Source organism: Hippopotamus amphibius, chromosome 6, assembly GCF_030028045.1.
Source record: "Hippopotamus amphibius kiboko isolate mHipAmp2 chromosome 6, mHipAmp2.hap2, whole genome shotgun sequence".
NCBI lineage: Eukaryota > Metazoa > Chordata > Mammalia > Artiodactyla > Hippopotamidae > Hippopotamus > Hippopotamus amphibius.
Genome location: NC_080191.1, coordinates 104,345,332 through 104,366,104, shown reverse-complemented (window position 1 = coordinate 104,366,104; position 20,773 = coordinate 104,345,332). Strand labels below are relative to the sequence as shown.

General features: G+C 40.1%; 1 protein-coding gene across 16 annotated transcripts in view; it reads left to right on the top strand.

The window, feature by feature from the left end:
• Positions 1-20,773, top strand: part of TBC1D5 (TBC1 domain family member 5) — a 556,466-nt gene that overhangs the window by 311,549 nt on the left and 224,144 nt on the right. For 15 of the 16 annotated variants that reach the window (XM_057739461.1, XM_057739464.1, XM_057739462.1 and 12 more), the window contains 3 exons: positions 1,346-1,435; positions 1,533-1,607; positions 2,677-2,744. In XM_057739461.1, the coding sequence (XP_057595444.1) occupies positions 1,346-1,435; positions 1,533-1,607; positions 2,677-2,744 (233 nt within the window). The remainder of the gene's footprint in view (positions 1-1,345; positions 1,436-1,532; positions 1,608-2,676; positions 2,745-20,773) is intronic. The other variant, XM_057739468.1, reaches the window with a different exon arrangement.

Here is a 20,773-nt window from a genome sequence, read left to right as displayed (position 1 = left end):
TTGGCTATCCAGGCTGATCCTTCTCAGGACATGTGCCTTAGTCCTGGATAACTGGCGATGGTGAAGGAGTCATTTGAAACAATGGTCTTTTCATCCCATTTGATGGCACGGAACTTAAGCATCGCCTTCCAGGTCCCCAGAAGCATTCGCAGAAATCCTTGATGCTGGCAGGGGTGTGTGTGTCTGTGTAATGTTTTCAGGTTCCTATGATATCAGGTGTCGTCATGTAGTCACCCTCCCTTTTTTCTTCACAAATAGCAGATGGAAAAGGTTTTTCCTATTTTTTGTACTAGAAACACCGAGTGAAGGGCAGCAAGAGGAGAAGGGGAGGGAGGTCAGGCCAGTCTGCTTCCAGGGAAGAGCCGTCAGTCACCACACGAGTGCTGATGGTCTGCAGTGTCTCTTTCATCGGTTGGAAATCTATCCCTTTTTGTTCTCTCAAAATGAATCAGTTTAGATTGAGGCTCACTTTTTAAATGACTTCTCTTGAAAGTTGTTTAGGGTTCATCTACATAAATTTTGCATGCGGAGCCTGCAAGTGAAGACAGTAAGGAACACATAATGTATTAGACAGTTTGAAATTTAATAATTTAGATTTAATAATTAAAGTACATTTTTCTTATGCTCAATGCAGGCAGTAAAGGCAGGGGTCGTGCTGCTTGGGTATTTGTACAGGAGGCTTTGGGCCCCGCCCCCAACTCCTTGTTTAACTTTTTAAGTCTCCTTTGTTTGCTAAAAATAAACTCAAACCCAGATTTATTTTCATGTTGTATTAAACTAAATTAAATCAAATTTGTCTTTTTAAGAATGCTTGTTATTTTCATTAGCTGATTGCTAGTTGTAAATTACAATTTCTGCTGTAAAAGGAATGGCTTCACTGCTCTCGTTCTGTTCTCCGATTGTTCCTCTCCGTCCTTTACCTGCTTGTTTGAAGACAGCTGAAACCTTGAAGCTACAAATCGGACCTTGTGCCTGTTAATACACCCCAGCAGCCCCTCTTAATATAAGAATGTAAAATGGGATTGTACTTGAACCTCAATGAATTTTTATTGTCCACTTTTACTATAGATCTGGAGGGGAGGTTGGTTCCATCTCGTGGTGTAGCTTTTGGAATCTTGTTCTTTGGTCTTTGTTCACTTTTGCAATTGTCCAAATTTATATATTTCTTAAATATCCCAAAATATAATTGATTGAGGGTTGGAATGATGCTATGAATGTAAAATACCATGAATGTGAATGTCTTCTTCAGTTTTCAGCTGGTGCCATTTGGCATAGTTTCACATTTTACTTACGATTTTTATGAAAATTTCCTTTTTCTTTCTTTTTGTTTTTTTTTTTTTGACAGCTCTTTCTTTGTGTTCTTCCTCAAGATAAAAGTCAGTGGATAAGCAGAATTAAAGAACTAAGAGCATGGTATAGCAACATTAAAGAAATAGTAAGTTGTATTTTAATTAATGGAATTTTCTTAAGTATGCTTTGGAGTCCAGTAGCCTCTGATCTTTGCGTATGTATTTTCTCTCTTTCTTTCCCAGCTCATCACAAACCCAAGGAAGGTTGTTGGCCAGCAAGACTTGATGATCAACAATCCCCTGTCCCAAGATGAAGGGGTAAAGTTTGTCTTTATTCGTATCTCAGCCTCTTTTGCCCATAAGAGTACACTTATGTCTCATTATCAATCACCATGAAAGCAGTGTTATTCCATACCAATTATGATTATTTTTTTAATCCCACATGTTATACCACCTACAACCAGATGGGCATTATTCCATGCTGTGTACACACAGTGTTGTAGGAAGCCGATGGTCTGTTTCTGGGAAGGACACCGTGGGAGGAGAGGCCCCAGGGGCCTGCAAGAGCCGAGGGTCAGAGAGAAGAGCACAAAGCTGAGGGCAGAACTGTCCTCCCAGGGTCACAGAGGGGAGAGTCTCCCTTCCTGACAGTGGTAGAGAAGGCTTCACCTGGGAGGACCAGCTCACATGAGGGAAATAACTGTTTGTAGTGACTCTGTGAACAACTTTTTAAAGATCACGAGAAAGATCAGGCCCACCTCCACTCATACTCCAGTGAAGACGAGGAGTAATTACTACCTCAGAGGTATTGTGTAACTTCTTCAGTTGCTGCTCTAATTCCTATTTCCGTGTTAACAGACGTTTCCCCCCCCCCATTTTCTACATAACATTATCATTTCTTTCTCCTGATACGTATAGTTACTGTGGTATAGCAGCATGAACTGTTAAGCAGCTTTTAAAACTTTTAGTTCACCCTTTAAAAGTGCATAAAAATTTATTCTTTTATAAAACCAAAGCTTTGTAGAAAACATTTCATATCTTTTCTAGTGCACTGGCAATTCAGGGCAGGTTCCAGGGGGACCATTTGGCCTATGGGCCTCCTCTAATCAGATGGGGAGCAGTAAAGTATCATTCACTTTAAATAGACAGTGGAAAATTTTAAATATATACAATAATATCACTAGAAAAATTGATGTTAGAATAAGGGTGTATTTCTGAGATTAAACTAGATTTTAATAAAAATTTTTCTGGTTTTAGGTTTCCTCTCTGCAATGTAAAATCATAACTCAAAGAAGGATAAATTTAACCATTTAAATTATTCAGTTGAGAGCATAAAAGTCAATCAAAGGTGAGGATTATTTTAAATAGGTTGCTTTCCTTATTTCAGAGTCTTTGGAACAAATTCTTCCAGGATAAAGAACTTCGGTCAATGATTGAACAAGATGTCAAAAGAACGTACGTAGAACTATTTACAAGTTACTTTCAATAATTCAAACTGGTGTTACCTCTTTGTATTTTTAGCAAAAGACAAAATCTAGAGAGGAGCCTTAATTGAATTCTGTATTCTACTTGTGTTAATAACAGTTATTTTGACCAAATTTTGATAATAATATTACTTTCTATTCTTAAAGTATAGGTTTTTGTGTTCCCTTTGTCAAAATAAATTATATTTATAATGTTGATAATATTAAGATAATACATAAATACTTAAATATTTGAACCGGTTTTTCAATTTCCAATGATTATTTGAAGTCATGTGCTTCTATGTGTTATGTAGTCCTAATACTGGTATTGCTAGAAAAAAAATTATCTTTTGCTTCACGCCTTTGAATCCCTTTCTAATCAAATTACTTTGTAAATAACAACTATTATTTTTACTCTCCCCCCCCCCCCCGTTTTCCTCTTGATGCCATTCAGGTTTGCAGATAACTCAGTCTACTCAGTATTTACTGTACAGAGATTAGTTCTTTATCACATAGTTAATGTCTATAACTTTTATATATTGGACCTCATCTTTTGGGTCATGTAGTGAGAAGAACATGGAATTTGTATAGGAAGAGCGTAGGGTAAGCTCTAGCAACGTATGCTATAATCCTGGACAAATTAATTTCAACGAACATCTTTCCCCCTTAGGTGTCCATTTCTGTAAAACAGGGATAAGGGTAACCACCTCACGGATTGTTATAGATTAATATGTTGTTAATAGTAGTAAATTAGCTGTGTTTATACTTTAAACTACAAACTACATAAATGTTAGTAAATTTAAGTTCATCATTGGGTTCTGGGATGAGCCAGGTATATGCAGAGGCCTATATCTACTGCTTCCTGCCAGGTCCTCCTATGGCTCTGCCAGTCTGCCCCACTTCTGGTTCAAGCTCTGCTCCCCTAGTGCAGTGTCAGGGCTGCTGGCTCTCTGACAGTCATCTCTTTCCAGGTCCCAAACAGAATAATCAGATGACACAGACTTCTATAAGGTTATACTACATATTTAACAAATGAGATTTTCTATTTTGAAATGGAAATAACTCAGAGGAGTCATGGGTTCAGAGAACAGCAAAACTGTATCTGACTGGCCCTTGTGGTGAGTTGGAGGTGGGAGGTGTGGATCATTTTGATGAGCTCGATTGGCACTAAGGACTAAGCAGTGATAGGGAGGCTGCCCCTGGTGTCAGGTGGTGGTGCTGGAAGGCAGAGTGCCACTGTGCTGGTTCACAGGAGGCACTCACTAAATGTTTGTTGGATAAGACAGAAGGATGGATTTCCTTACCATTCATTTAAGTAACTAGCTGGGTAATCAGTGGCAATAAAACTGGCCTCATAAAAACAAAATACATGGTATATGTTGCTAACCAAGCAGCCAAGGTGTCTGTTTTTAAAAATGTGAGGCAGTTATCTTAGAAAACTTGACAGCTTCTGTTTGAGGTGGCCAATAAGAAGGGTTTTAGTCAGTCTGTACTGTTGTCAGATGGAAATGGACGTGGACTGGCACGGGGGCAGAGTCATGCAGTAGCGGCCACATGGGCCAGGTTGGCCAAAAGAAATAGGAAGAAAAGAGGAAAGAAGAAAAAGCTGGCTAGCCAAACCAGACAGGAAGTGGTGTTGGGGGCCTCTTCATCATTTTGCTTCCTTAGCGCAAACATTTTTGCTTTGCTGTATGAGAAAATGTTATTTCTCAAAAGCTATATTCTTGTTAACTATTTGATTTTATATTTCCTAAATATTTTTCTTATAAAAACGTATGTGTGTATGTGTATAACACACATACGTGGCTATTTTTTTTTCCTTATTGTTTGTCTCCACTGGTGCATTTTAGTTAAGTTGGCAAACCTGAGATGCAGGAAGACCTCTAGGAGGCCTATAGTTTATAGTCTGGGAGGGGGAGGTTGCATACCTCCTTCCCCAGAAGGCTCTCCCCACATTTAGGAAAGTCTCCTTGCCATCTGCATATAAATTTTGTGGCAAGTAACTTAACTTGTAAGGTAAGGCTGTCCATCTTATTTTAAAGCCACCGAATTGCCTAATCATTAGAGCTGAATAGCTTGAATAATTTTACTGCTTTAGGCAATACACCCTCTTATTTATTTTATTTTTTAAAAAAATTATTTATGTATGTATGTATTGGCCACATGGCATGTGGGATCTTAGTTCCCCGACCAGGGATCGAATCTGTGCCCCCTGTATTGGAAGTGTGGAGTCTTGTTTTTCTTTTTTTTAAGAAAGTATTTATTTATGTGTTTGTTTATTTATGGCTGTGTTGGATCTTTGTTGCTGTGCACGGGCTTTCTCTAGTTGCGGAGAGCAGGTGCTACTCTTCATTGCGATTTTGTTGCAGTGCGCAGGCTTCTCATTGCGATGGCTTCTCTTGTTGCAGAGCACAGGCTCTAGGCGCTGGGGCTTCAGTAGTTGCGGCACACAGGTTCAATAGTTGGGGCTCACGGGCTTAGTTGCTCTGCGTCATGTGGGATCTTCCTGCAGCAGGGATCGAACCCGTGTCCCCTACATTGGCAGGCAGATTCCCAACCACTGCGCCACCTAGGAAATCCCGAAGCATGGAGTCTTAACCACTGGACCGCCAGGGAAGTCCCAATACACCCTCTTTAGAAGGCACTACATGATCTCAAATAGATGGTTTTCAATATAATGCAACAGGAAAAGAAAGGAAGATGAATGCCACACAGTGTTACTTGTTCCCTGGCATCTGTGAGAGAATTGGTGTTTTTTTGTGTGTATGTTTTATTGAACGTCTACTGTGTTTCAGGCTTGTCCTTTCCATGGGAGAACAGGGTGATGAGTAAGACAGACAAAGTCCAGCCACAGGATGTACGTTTCACGGTGGGTGCTGGGGAGTGAGACAGTGTGCCTGTAGAGGTAAAGAGGGTAGTGGCAGAGGGTGGTGATTGCTGTGAAGAAATCAGGCAGGATGATGGGACAGCTAGAGGGTGGCTGCTTTAGGAACAGTCATCAGCGATGGCATCTCTGAGAAGATGACATTTGAGCCGACAAGTGAACCAGTTTAAAAAGCCAGCCGTGAGAAGGTGTAGGGGAAGAAGGGGACAGCTGGTACAGAGTCCTCAGCGAGAGTGAGCTGAGGATTGAGAGGAACTGAAGGAAGGTAGGTGTGGTAGGCGATTTCAGTAGGGAGATCTGAGAGACGGTCCTGCTGGCCACAGTGAGGAGTGTGGGTTTGATTCCACTTGCAGTGGGCCTTTGGAGGATACTGAGCGGGCATATGAGATCTGAGAAGAGAACTCTGGCTGCTGTGCAGTGAGGTGAAGGTGACCGTGAGCACGGCGGCTGGAAGGACAGCAAGGAGTCTGTTGCCATGTCCCAAGTTCATTGGTGTCAGTGATGTAAACTGACAGTGAAGACGGTCAGGGTAGATGAGGTGAGGACATACGTTTTATATTTTTAAATACAAATTAGGGGTCATTATTTGTAGTTTTCTCACATTCCTCAGTTCTGTTCCATTGTTACTACTCTGTTTTGGGTCCTATTTACCTGGAGTCTCTTATTGTTTACCTGTTTTCTTTGGATCTATTAACTTTCTCTTCTAGTCCAGCCCATGTGTTACAGCCCTGTTTTTCCAAAGCACATTTCTAGTCATGCTTGCCTCATCTAAGACCCTAAGACCTTCTGTGACTCTCTGTGGTTTGCAAAAGAGGTACTTACTTACCCAGACTCCCTAGCACACACACAGTTTCCTTTTGGGGCTTTCCAGTTACCTTTCTGTTATTGATTTCTACTTTAATTCCATTGTGGTCAGAGGGCAGACATTGTGTGATTTCTCTGCTGTCAAATTTGTTAGTGTGTTTTATAGTCCAGAATGGAATCCATCTCTGTGAACGTTCCACGTGAGTTGGAGGAGAGTGTGTACCCTGCTGTTGTCGGATAAAGTAGTCTGTAGATGTCAATTAGATCCAGTTGATTGATGATGTTGCTGAGCTCAGCTCGGTCCTTACTGATTTTCTGCCTGCCAGTTCTGACCACTTCTGATAGAGGGGTGTTGAAGTTGCCAACCGTGATAGTGGGTTCTTTTATTTCTGTTTCTGGTTTTATTGGGTTTTGCCTTGCATAGTGTGACGCTTGTTAGGTGCATACATGTTAAGGGTTGTATGTCTTCTTGATCCCTTTCTCATTATGCAATGCCCTTTTTTATCTTTTAACTAGTGTTAGCATGGTGTATTGTTCTCCATCTGTTTGCTTTAATCTTCATGGGTCGTTATATTTAAAGTGGTTTCTTAAAGGCAGCATATAGTTGGGTCTTGTTTTTTGATCCACTCTGACAATGTCTGTCTTTTAATTGGCACGTTTAGATGGTCTACATTGGTGTTCAAAGTGATTACTGATGTAGTTGGAATATCATCTGTCATGTTTGTTACTGTTTTCTATTCATTACCATGTTCTTTGTTCCTATTTTTGTCTTCCACTCTTTTCCTACCATTCATAGTTTTAAGTGAGCATTTTAGATGATTTCATTTTCTCTCCTTTCTCAGCATATTCGTTATACTCTTTTTTTAGTAGTTACCCTGGATTTTGCAATATATACTTCAGCAAATTCACTTTCAAATTGCACTCTACCACTTCACAGATAGTGTCAGTGCTTTATAATAGCAAAATAATTCTAATTCCTCCCTGCTGTCCCTTGTATGATTTCTGTCATTCATTTCACTTATACATAAGAATATATAAGCATATTTATACATATGTATGTATGTATATATACACACTAGCATGCATAATTGAATACATTGTTGGTATTATTATTTTAAACAAATTATTATCTATCAGTTAAGAACAAGAAAAATAAAAGTTTTTATTTTACCTTTAGTCTTCTTACACTCTTCCTTTATGTAGATCAGAGTCAGAAATTATTTTCCTCTTTTCTAAAGAACTTTTAAAATAATTCTTGTAAGGCAAATCTACTGACAGATTCTCCCAATTTTTACTTGTCTGAGAAATTCTATTTCTCCATCACTTTTAAAGGGTAACTTTGCAGGGTACAGAGTTCTAGGTTGGTGAGTTTTTTTCCCTTTCAGCATTTTAAATATTTCAATTAACCCTCTTCTGTCTTGCATGGTTTCTGAGGAGAGGTTGGATGTAATTCTTTACTCCTATATAGATAAAATTTTTTTTTCCCCTTTAAGGACATTATCTTTGACTTTCTGCAGTTTGAAAATGATATGCCTAGGTGTAATTCTTTTGGCATTTATCCTGCTTGGTCCTGGTTCTGTGGTTTGATAGCTGACGTTAATTTGGGGAATTTCTCAGTTACTATTGTTTCAAATATTTCTCCTGTTCCTTTTTCTTATCCTTCTAATATTTCCATGATGTGTATGTTACACCTTTTATAGTTGTCCCACAGTCCTTGGATGTTCTATTTCTTTCAGTCTTTGTTCTCTTTGCTTTTCAGTTGTTGAGGATTCTACTGAGACATCCTCTAGCGCAGAGATTCTTTCTGTGTCCAGTCTACTAATTAGCCCATGAAAGGCATTCTTCATTTCTCTTACAGTGTTTTTATATCTCTAGAATTTCTTTTTGGTTCTTTCTTAGGATTTCCATCTTTTGCTTACATTGCCTGTCTGTTCTTGCATGCTGTCTACTTTATCCACTGGAGCCCTGAGCGTGTTAATCATACTTGTTTTAAATTTCTGATTTCTAATTCCAACATCCTTGCTTTCTTTGTTTCTGATGTTTGCTCTGTCTCTTCAAATTGTTTTGTTGTTGTTTGTTTGTTTTTTGCTTTTTGGTATGCCTTGTAATGTTTGTTGTTGTTGTTTTATGATAGCCAGACATGATGTACTGGTTAAAGGAACTGCTCTAAATAGGTTGTTAGTAATGTGGTGATAAGGTGAGGGGAGGGGGGAAGTGTTCTTTAGACTTATGACCAGTCTTTTAGGGAGCCTATGCCTCTGGACTGTGCCCTTCACAAGTGTTTCTTAGATCTCCCTCTCCCCTTAGATGGGATAGGATGGCAGAGAGGGGTTGGAGTTGGGTATTTGCCTTTCCCCAGGTCAGTTAGGGTCTGATAGTATCCCAGCAGGTTAGGCTCTGGTTAACTAGTTGTCCCTGCAGACAGGCCTTGTTAAGAAGAGCAGAGAGCTTTATTCAGATCAGCCCCTTTTCCCCTTCCCCTGCCAGAAGCTAAGGAGATGTTTCTCTGGTATTTGCTGTGGGAACCTGGTCAAGCTCCTGGAAGTAAATGTCACAATATTGTGTGGGCCTCCCTGTGATGGGGTTTTCCTGGAGTTTTTAACTTTCAGAGTTGTCCAGTGAGCTTATAGCAGTCTGTCAGTTACAGTGCAGGTTTTCCTTCCCCAGCACTGGTCCCTGCCAGGGGTTTTGCCTGTGAATCTTTGCTCTGGTAAGTGGTGGCTCCCTGTATTTGCCTGTGTCCCTCTCCAGTCTTGGGGGCAGCAGTTTGCCCTTTGTCCTCCCCTCTCTTATGAATCCAAGAAGAGTTGTTGATTTTTCAGTCTGCTCAGCTTTTGACTTGTTCGGTTGGAGTAGTGACGTCCAGGCTACATATATGCAGAAGCAGAAACCTGAAGTCCCTTCAGAGTTCCCTTTTAGACCAGTCTCTGGCCTTGTGTCCTGCACAGGTTTTTCCTTTCTGTTTGCACATATTGGCCGCTCCTCTGCTGGAATGCCACTTCCCCTACTGCTTCCTGTTGTGGTCCTGACAACTCATCCTTCAAGGCCTGAGTTCATCACCACCCTATTCATGAAGCATGTTCCAGTCTTTACAATTGGAGATAATTTGTGCCTATTCTGTGTCCCAGTGGCTTTTTCTTAATAACTCTGTGATGATACTACTTATTTGTTTGCTTTTATATTTATTTAGACCTGCCAATGTATTCAATACATTTATATTAATCTTTTTGGTACTGCAGATGCCAAGATAAAGATGGTGTGGGCCTTTAAGAAGCTCAAAGTCTAATAGAGAAAGCAGACCTAAAAAAAAGTTACAGTGCAAGATAGTAGTACTATGATGGAAAGAGTATGCACAGGAGCTCTGGTGTCAGCCCAGGTCTCATCTTTCAGACCTAATGGTAACCCCTGGAGGGCATGGACCAAATCTCATTTGTCTCACTGTGCAGAGTCAGGGTGATGCTTATTAATAAATGCTCTTTGATTGTGAATCTTATCACTGATAATCAGTATTGTTCAATTAGTAGTAGTAGTCTCTAACATTTTCAATCTTCAGAAACATAAACACACTTTAAAAAAATACCTCTGTCAGCCTTCTAGTCTGAGTTTAAACAAGATAATTTCATCTCGTAAGCTGTGTTGTTGCCATCATTATTGAATTTATTTGATCTGACTATGTCACTGTATTAAATATTGTCTCCTCTTTCAACTAATTTTAATATTCTTTGATTCTATTAACGCTTTTTTGCCTCAAAGGGTTTTGTATTCATTTCAATTAATTGTTCCTTATCGCAACCTAATGAAGTTGTTACTGTTCTCATTTTTATTACTGAATAAAAAAACTAATAAAAGGTAAATCAAGTAGCTTCCAATTTACAGCATTTCTAATTCAGAACTTGAATCGTCCATTCTGAACCAATTTTGCCATGCTTCAAAGGCTGTAACATTAAATGAAATTCAGTATTATTTAAAATGATGGGAAATATTGAGTTCAGAATAAACTGTCATTTCCATATTAGATACTAAAGAAGTCTGCTATTTGGTCTATCAGGGTCTCTTCTAAAAGTGTATTTATAGTGTCTGTAACATCATTTGCAAATTAGCATATTTATAAGCTATTGCCAAATAGTATCGTCTTTCCTTCAAATGCGCTCTCCCTGGCTCTTGAATTAAATGATTAACAACCTTTAACTTAGTTGCATCCTTGTAATGGTGCCTATACTGAACGGTGGACCTGACTGCCTGTCGGGTGCGCTGGTCATTGTCTGCAGTTTCTGATCTTTCATGTTTCTGGTTTTTGTAGGGTTCTTGCAGTTGGCACTTCAGGCAGCTCACTCATACTTAATACCATTCTGTCCCATTTGAATCTCCTTGACACGGTTAGACCTTTAATGATCCAACCTTCTCATTCGATGCTCCCTTTGGCTTATAGTTCCCATGTGGGCCAAGCTTTAGACATAATCATTTCAGCAAACTTTCTTTCCTCAGATTTTTTTTATCTTATCATTTGATATTTTGTGGATTCATTAATAACTGCTAAAATTTTCTCTTTAAAACCACAGATGTGTGCTGTCCACTTTGGTAGCCACCAGGCATATGTGGCTATTTAAATTGAAATTAATTTGGATTAAATAAAATAAAATATGTCTTCATAAGCCACATCTCAAGTGCTCATGGCTACTGTATAGAACAGCACAGATATGGGCCATTCCTATCATTATAGGAAGTTCTACTGGACAGTGCTGTGTAAATAATTCATTGTTATATTTTTGTACAGTATGTGATAGGAATGACTGCATTTTATTTTTTATTCATAGTGGACTTTTAGGTATGGCCTGTGCTCAATGTTTACTTTTGTTTTCCTTTCTCTGCCCTTAAGAAACCTTCATGAATTTTTATAGAGTAGAAGTCTTATTTGAGTTTTTGATTATATTTAGTTATTATGTTACATTGTAGTGGGCAGCTTGAAATTAGACTAGTTTGAAAGTGTCTCCTATGTTAATAATATACAAAAGTGATTTTACAAAGTTAACTTGTTGGGCTTTTTTTCTTATTTAAAGTCCATCTTCTCCACAGTTCCCATTTTTGGGAGAAATACTGGCTGTTCCCTAGTCCAACAGTGATGGTCACACTTCACAAAGTTAAGATACCCTAACCATCGGTATCTTTTTTACAGTTTCCTCCAAGCACCGCCCCCCCCACGCCTTTTTTTTTTTTATTTAAATAAAAACCGAATTCCTCAGGGGAAGAAGATTTTTACAAGCAATTTCGGAGCAGAATTGATTTTGGTGTGTGTTAATGCAGACAATCTGCCCAGTGTTAAAATGTTAAAGAGAAAAAAACCCACACAAGCTGCCATGTTCGTGTGATCGCACCAAAATAGCAGCTTGTATTTATATTTTCAGTCTCCCCGAGGTGGACTGCAGGCACCCACGAACGAGTGGCTGTACTTGGTGTTGTGTTGTGATTTTATCTGATGCAGGCACAGTACATGCTTGTGCATGCACGACCAGCCCTCGCATATGCACTTGTTCACAGCCGCGAAAGTGAAAACTACAACACAAGCCGCTCTCTAGGAGTTGTCGGCAACCTGTGTGTGTGTTTCTTAAATATTAAAGAGGGGGAGAAACAGATTTTCAGGAACACAAGAAACAATTCCTCTGTCAAATGGCCTGTAGTCCTTCCTCATTTGACAACACTTAAGGTAAAAACAAAATATTGGATTCTCATGGTTGCATGTATATATTTAGAAATATGTATTTTCCTGTACTGCTTATGTTTTTTGATGTGTATTTTTCTCATTTCTGTTCCATCTAAGCATGCAGAGTCTTACCACACATTTGTTCCAATTTATGGGATATTTTTAAACTTAAAAAAAATTTTTGTAGCATTTGAGTGAAAGCATAGGTGTATTCGCTGCAGTCGTGGTGCTTTGATTTGCGTGCTGGCATTCCCAGTCTGTGAAGTTTGGGAGTAGCAGTCGGTCCATGTAGTGGCAGCAGAGTTACATCACGCTGAGCTGCTCACCAGAAGAATTTTTACTTTTGAGATCCTCCTTGTTGTAAATTAAGCCAGCAATTTTTAGCACTGTTTATAGTTGTGGGTTCACATATCCATTATGAGAAGGTTAAAAAGTAAAGTCTCATGGGTGGCAAAGTAATGCCTCATTACCTAGCCTGTTCAGCAGGGTAACAGTATTTTCAGAACTTTCACACAGGTTTGGAATTGACAGTATTTCAGTACTTCAAGGGTAAATGCTTTCAGTTGCTTTAAAATTTGTTCTTAATTGTTGAAAAATTGCAAAATGAAGTGTATTTTCAGTGTCACAAAGCCTTGCACTTAAAGTGCATATTTCTATCCGCCTATATTTTTTTCTTAATTTATCACCTTTATGGTATCAATAGAAAGATTTTTTTTTTTTCTCTCTAAATTTGAGGCAAGGAGGCAGTGGGGTAGAGGGCTTGCTATGTAACTTGGGGCACTGGAGAACTAGACAGAATCTTGGATGAAAACCTCAATTTAGGTGGTGACAGATACCACCCCCCGAACTCCAGCCCCACCTGCCCAGTCCTCACTGTCATTCTTTAGTATTTCCTGCCATCCTAACCCTTCTGCATGTCCTCTCACCTGTATGGCGATTTCAAACCCCCACCTTCCCTGTTAGGCTCTTGGAGATTTTTCTGCTATGCTCTTGGGCTGGATCACACCCTTGTCATCACAACAGATTCCTACTTTCTTTTCTTTGCCTTTTAAAAATCAGTGTTCACCTCTGGTTTATGTCCTGTAAGAGCTGTATGTTGCTCTTATCTTCATTAGTTGCAAAAAACAAAGGTAGCAGAACTGTGTGGTCTGGCCTTTCTTATGCTTTGTCTTCTCACCTCCAGTCCCTGAGTTCATGATTTAATTTTCATTTTTCATTGGTTGGTTGGTTTGTAGGTTTGTAGATTTATTTATTCATTCAACAAATACTACTTGAGAAATTACTATGTAGCAGCTACTATTCTAGAGGTTGAGAGTCCTGATGAAGAAAATAGTGCCTCTTCTGTTCCTTTGTAGACCCTGTGTATTTTATTATAATTATCTTCCTTTTAAAAATATCTGTAAAATGGCTATTTTCTCACCTAGATTTTCTTAAGTGCTTAGTTTTTATGTTTTATATCTTTCATATTCCCCATGGCCTGGCATCCATAATAAGCATTTGTGTCATTGGTAGTCGTCTACTTAAATCCTTTCATTTTGCAAACACGTGAAGTTGAAGCTCAGAAAGCATGACTTAAGAAAATATAACTTGTTAATGGCTGAAATGGAAATAATATCTGAGACTCCAGGTCTTTCACTAGTCTATAACATTTTATATTAATCTTGTTTGCCTGAATTTAATACTTTTTCAATTCAAGAAGCATTTATTGGATACCTTCTGTATGCAGAGCACTGCTGTGGAGCAAATAGGAGATGGAAGCATGAGTGAGTTATCCCAAATCTTATTCAGAAAGTCATGGAGGTTAGATACATAGGTGTGGTTTCTGCCTTCTGGGTTCATATATTCTAATGTAGAGTTTCTCAGCCTTGGGAGTACTGGCATTTTGGACCAGTTAATTCCTTGTCGTGCGAGGTGTCCCGTGCAGTGTGGGCTGTCTAGCAGCGTCCCTGGCCTCTGGCGGCTGCAGGCTCTGTGGCACATGCTTTTTAGGTCTTTCCAGGGCATCAGGGTGTCTTGTCTGACAGCAGGATTCTCTGAGGCACTGCTTTAGAGCTTTCTGAGATTTAACAAAGGATTTTACATTCACACCCTTGGTTTCATCTTTAGACCTTGTTTTTCTGACTGTGTTTTGTTTGGTGTTTGCCCACAGTCAGTGTCTTAATGCTTCATTTGTGACTCGAGAGAATGAGAAGGAGAAAAAGTTGTATTTTCAAGGCCAGCAAGTCCTAGCACCTTTGTGTTGAGTAGTTCTTCCTTCTGGTTTCCTCCTTTTTCATTTTACTGTTCGTAACAACTGACACCAGTCATCACCTTCAGCACTGCCTGGACAGGCTCCTTGGCTAGGTCTCCCAGTGTATTAGGTACCTTCTCAATATTCCAAATAACTAGAGGCTGCCGTGTTGTCACTACATAATAAGGAATCTTTTCTTTTACAATGTTTTCCTCACTTTGATTTACACCCTCCTTGGCAGCCTCATGGGCTAATTGGCTAATTGTCTCTTTCAGATCCTTTAGTCTTTGACTGAGGCTCTCCTGTACAACGTCTTTCCAGCTCCTGTCCAGTCCCACAGGCACCTCTACCAACATATTTTATTTTATGTTTTTAAAGACAGCCCAGTTTCAGGTATCAAAACTTGTGTTCATTATCTATTGCTACATAATACATCCACCAAAATGTAATGACTTAGAACACTAATCAGGTATTTCATAGTAGCCGGATATCAGGAGTTTGGGTGCAGCTGGGGTCCTGGCTCAGGGTCGCTCCTTGGGGTCCGGTGTCAGCTGGAGCTGCAGTTGTGTGGCCTAATGAGGACCGGAGGACCACTGTGGTTCCTCTCTACCTGGGTCTCGCCATGGCGCTGCTTAAGTGTCTTTTCTCCAGAAGATTCTTCTCCTAAAGCAAGCAATCCAAGGAGGAGGGCAGTGTGTTAAGGAATTGGCAGATATATGTTTAAAACCACCACGATCCAAATGCAGCCTCCCAGGTTCCCAGATGACCTTGTCCATTCTGTCCAGCCAGAAGGGGAAATGTGGATGCGGCCTGAAGGGGGCTGGGGGGAGTGTGAGTTTTGTGGTCACATGTCATGGCCACTCTCATCCCAGTGGCTACAGCTCACTGAAGAGGGTGCTGGGAAGTTCAGCCCAGCTTTATGCCTGGGAAGAAGAGAAAGCAGACTTGGTTGACTAGGGGGATGGTGAATTCATCAACCAAAGTAGGCAGGACAGGAAAGAGAAGTACCTGCTGCGCCTCCTTTCATTCTGTATCCAATTGCTCCTCTATGGTTTCTGCTTGATTTTTTTTTTTTTTTTCAGTTTTCCTTTAATAAAACAACAAACCAGAGTAAGGTATTGTAGTTATTTTGGTGTTTAATAGTATTCTAGGGAGTTTTCTTCATCTCATTTTAAATGTTAGATGGATGCTGGTAGTGAAGTTCTGGTGTTGAAATATGGACATAGCATCAGTTACTGTTCCAACAAGCCCTCCTGTGCTGCTCTGTCCTCCTGCGTGACTATAAACCTTCACCAAGGACTCTATTTTTTCCCTTGAGGCATCTTATTGAATCCTTGCATCTTCAGTAATTCAGCTGGGCCCAATGCTTTGTCTGTTTTAATATTTCTAATTACCTAATTATGTACTATAATGCAGTGACAAAGCCCTTTGTCATTTCACTCTTTTCTTAACCCTTTTCTTGCTTAGGAAATATTCTTTTTGTCTCTTTGTTGTCTGAGGAACTCTCCATCGTAGATACCCCAGATATTTGCGTAGCTTCGCTTTGTGGTCTGTGTGTGTTATGAGCGACCACAGCCCTGTGGAACGTCTTTCCAGTCACCTCCCATCAGGCACCTGGGTTCCTGGTTACTGGGGATGTGGGTGTTTAGTTGTGCTCCGGCCCTCGCTTCCTGTTCCATTCTCATATGCTGCAGTCACATGGGAAGAGATCCAAAAGGCAGATAGAATAGTCTTGTTGTCATAAACTACTTTCATGACAGAACGAGTGCCATTTATCATTTACAGGTCCTAGATGTCCACAAGCATCCATGAGTAAATGTAATGGAAATCAACATTTTTCAAAATTATAGTGATCTGTACTTCAGGATAACTAAACATTGACAAGGGTAAATTTTTCTTTATATGTGTATTTTAGATAATCATGAAAGGACAGATGATAGAGTTGTAGTCTTGCCATTTTATCACCTCTAATGAATTAATACATGTAGGCAGTGATCATCGGTCATCACAGAAAGAGAGTTAAGCTAAAAATCTCTGCCTCCCAATGGAAGCACACAGCACCGTCTGTACGGAGCTGCATTGTAAACCACCCCAAAGCTTAAAAGAACAACAGAATTGATGTTGTTGGTGAATCTCAAACGTGGGTAGGGCTGAGCAGGCAGCTTGTCTCTGTTCCACGTGGTGTGGGCCAGGCCAGCCCGAAGGTTAAGGACTGGAATCATTGGAAGGCATGTTCCCTCTCCTGTCTGCCTATGGAAGCTGGCTCTCAGCAGAGACCTTCTCTGGAGCTGTGGCTGGAGCACCTCCCCATGCCTCCCCTGCAGCTGCTTGACTTCCTAGCAGCATGGAGTCTGGGTTCCACGGGGTGTGTCCAGACGGAGAGGCGGACCGAAGCTGTGTCGCAGCATCACTTGTGCTACCTTCTCTTTGTGAGACGCTCATCACTGAGGACAGCACATCTGCAGGGGGAGAGAAGTTAGGCTCCTCCACCTTCGTATGGGAGGAGTGCCAAAGAATTCATCAGGAACATGTGCTAAAGCCACCATGCCACCCATGAAGGATTTTATCAAAAGTTGAACCTGAACCGGATGAAGTCTCTAGACCTACCTACCAGTAGGAAATACAGGGGGAGAGAGAGGGAGGTGTTACACTAACAAAATGGAGGAACAGTAAGTGAAATTCGGAATGTGGGACGTTTCTACAGGGTAGAGAGCCTGGTTTCTTTAACAAACACATTGTGAGAGGGAGAGGGAGAGAGGAAGAAAGGAAGGAGATGAAAGATAGGAAAGAAGGAAGGAAGGAGATGAAGGAAAGGAAGAAAGGAAGGAAGGAAGGGGCAAATCTATAGAGTAAAAAAGTCAAGACATATATCAACAAATTGCAGTGTAACGTCTTGGATCTTGATTAAAGCAAACTGAAAAATTTTTAGGGAAATTTGAACATTGACTGGGTATTTGATTTAATCAATCGATTTTTTTTTATTAGTTACAGTGTTAAAGTGGTACTATGGTTATGTTTTTTAGGGAGTCTTTATCTTTTAGAAATATACACTGCAGTATTATAGGTGTAGTGATGTCTCAGGTTTTTACTTCAAAATGCAGCATGGAAAGAGGAGTATAGAAAAAAAAGAAGTGATTAATGATGAAGCTGGGTAATGGATATACTGCGGTTCACTCTGCTATTGTCTCTTCATAAATGTTGGAATTTCCTATAATGAGAGTTTTTTTAAAGCTTAAAATGAAAACTATATTGCCTATGAATATGGGGTTATTCCAAGATACAAAACAAAACCCACACACCAGACTTTTATATCTCTTGATGTTAGTTTACAGTATGTAAAATTTCTTATTTAATACCTCTATACATCTTGAGAGAGAAACTCCTGTATTTTATATACTGATCAATTAAGTTAAAACTGAATGATCAGGGCTTCCCTGGTGGCACAGTGGTTAAGAATCCGCCTGGCAATGCAAGGGACACGGGTTCGAGCCCTGGTCCAGGAAGATCCTGCATGCCGTGGAGCAACTAAGCCTGTGCTCCACAACTACTGAGCTTGTGCTCTAGAGCCCTTGAGCCACAACTACTGAGCCCACGCGCTGCAGCTACTGAAGCCCATACGCCTAGAACTCATCCCCTGCAACAAGGGAAGCCACCATAATAAGAAGCCTGCACACTGTGATGAAGAGTAGCCTCCACTCTCCACAACTACAGAAAGCCCATGCGCACAGCAATGAAGACCCAACGCAGCCAATAAATAAAATAAAATTAAAAAAAAAACAAAAAAGCCCTGATCATCTGTTTTTCCATCAAGTAAAAATGGAAGTTAGATGTTATTAGTCTCAATCACATCATGGAATACTTTAACGTGACTTTCTCTTTGCTCTTTATCTCTGTCAGAGTTTCCTCCTCACCTGTTTACCATCTCCACTTTCATTTTTGGGCAACCGCAGAGATTACTTCTCTTGGACTTTCATTTTCTGATAATAACAGATTTATCTTCAGCTCCCATTTATTGTGATTCTTTTCTCCTTTTACTTTCCTATCAGGTAGTTTGGCTTGAGTGAATCATAAATGTCTCTAGTTTCAGCCCTACATTTTTTTCTCTATTTCATCTTTAATGAATTTACTGCCATTTCTCTTTTTTTGCATGAAACTGTAGTCACTATTGATTTTTCAAAATCTGAACAATTGTTGACTCCAGCCTTGGTCTGTATTCTGTGATTTTTGTTATTGTCTCAAACGCAGATTTGCCTTTCCGGTGATATTTGGGTTAGACTTCTGTGCAAATTACCTGCCCTGAATCAACACCAGATGTCAGGGAAGCTATTTTGAAACTTAAAACCTATCATCGAAGCTGCTTATCACTGTTCCTAGAGAAGCTACTCACTGCTTTTCTCCCTTTTATTTCTGATTCCTATAGATGGAATGCCTTCGCACTTGAAGACTGATAATATGAAATCAAGTATTTGTCGTAGGAAATATGTTATTATTCAGGGTGTATTCATCAACCTTATGACCTAGGTTCTTCTGTGTAACTCTAAACTCGTGGAATTTTACTTCAATGCATATCTCTGACACATTGATTAGCAAAGCAGTTGGGGAGTACTGCTACCCTACTAACTACCGAGAGACGCTGGAACAGGTATTAATCTCTCTGCTTTGGTTCTCCTTACCTGTTACCTTCTGAGCTGGACTCTTTCAGCTTATAACTTCTCTGAATGTCAGTTCTTTTTCCAGCTTCTGAAAATAGCATAAACTTTTGTTTCTTTTTTGGAACTCTTCTGAAATCTTTCCCACCTTACTTGTTTGATGCTGTGGATTCTTCATCAGAATTTAGAGAACATGTCACACTTTTCTAAAAAAGAGAGGATATCCTGAAACTTCATAAACTGGCACTTGAGTATGGTAGACTAGAATTGTGGATGGTGTGCCGTCACATAGATGTGCTGTGTCTGCCTAATACACATTTTCAGTTGATTGGGTATTTGCTGAAAGTGGGTAATTTAAATTATCTACCGCAATTTGATTCTTGTAGTTCTTTAGTTTTTAATCTTGCGAGTGGTTAGTATGCATTTAAATGAAACTATGAATTGATATGTAATATAATTTACATTTTTAGTAGTTAGGTATTAAACTCTTATAGTTCATGGATATTTGTTACAAAGTGAATGTTGTAGTTCTTGGTAGTTTCTCCCATAGCCCATTCCGATTGCAACAGCGGTACGGAATTTGGTGGTGCCAGTGTGCATAGACAATTTCCAAAGCATAGTTACGGAAGGGGACACACGAAATCACTCAGCTGTGTGATCTGTCCAAATGCTGGAACAGGAAGCCTACTTCACAACAGGGCTAGATTGAAGTCATCTGATGAGGAAGGAGGGGAAACAGGTTTCACCTCAGAAGGATTACTCTACTTTTACTTTAGTGACTAAGTTTTCCCAAGAAATTTGTTTTCAGCATTTTATTGACTGCTTATCTGTCTTTCATCTTGCTTACTCTAATTGGGATATTAGACTTTTTCTAAAGGCTTTGGCAGGTTTCTTTTGTCCCAAATAAGTCATTTAACAAGTTTTTGTATTTCTTTCCTGCTTCAGTGAACTTGACACCTTTCTGGAACTTCCTTGGCTTTTAAGATATAGTTATTATTCTTGCCCTGATCTACTTTCAGGTAATTTCTCTCCTCTTTAGGAGCTAAGGTCACTTGTGCCTAGTCAGATTTCCAAGCCTGAGTCTGGGCTGTCTGGAGGGCATCCCATTAAGATTGATGCATGGCTGTGATATAACGTCGTTCAGCCCCGTGGACTGCTTATACGGCCCCTGAAGAGAGGCTTTCTTGCTGCTAGAGAAGAGGTCAGATACCTATGTCTGGGGACAAATTATACATCCAAGAGAATTCCAGACAGAAGTCAAGTGAGCAGATGAAGATGAAACAGGCTGTAATTTATTATAAAAGTTAGACCAGGGAAGAGACGCTTCACAAACCACTAGCATAATCCACCCAGGAGCCCAGCATGAACTGGAGAGAGAGTTCTGACTCTCACAGGGAGCCCAAAGGGGATCAGAAGGAAGCAGAAATCAGCTGAGGTCGCCAGAACTAGGAAGCAGTAAACCATGAGATTATGAAGAAGGCAACTGTTGCTGCTCTTTACGAGATTCACGAAGGAGTATTTTTCTGTTTCCTGTACCTCCGCGCTCTAGGCCCCTCCTCTTCAGCCTCTCGCGTATTCTCGTGTTTTCTAGTTCTAAAGCCACCTCACTCACATCTTCATCACCTAAAGTACCAGCACTCAGAGACTAGCAGTGACTTCTATTCCTGCACGTCTGCTGCTAGGCGCTGTTCCTGGTGCTTTCACATTGTCTCACCTTGATCACAAGTTCAGTGTTATTATCCCTACTGAACAGATG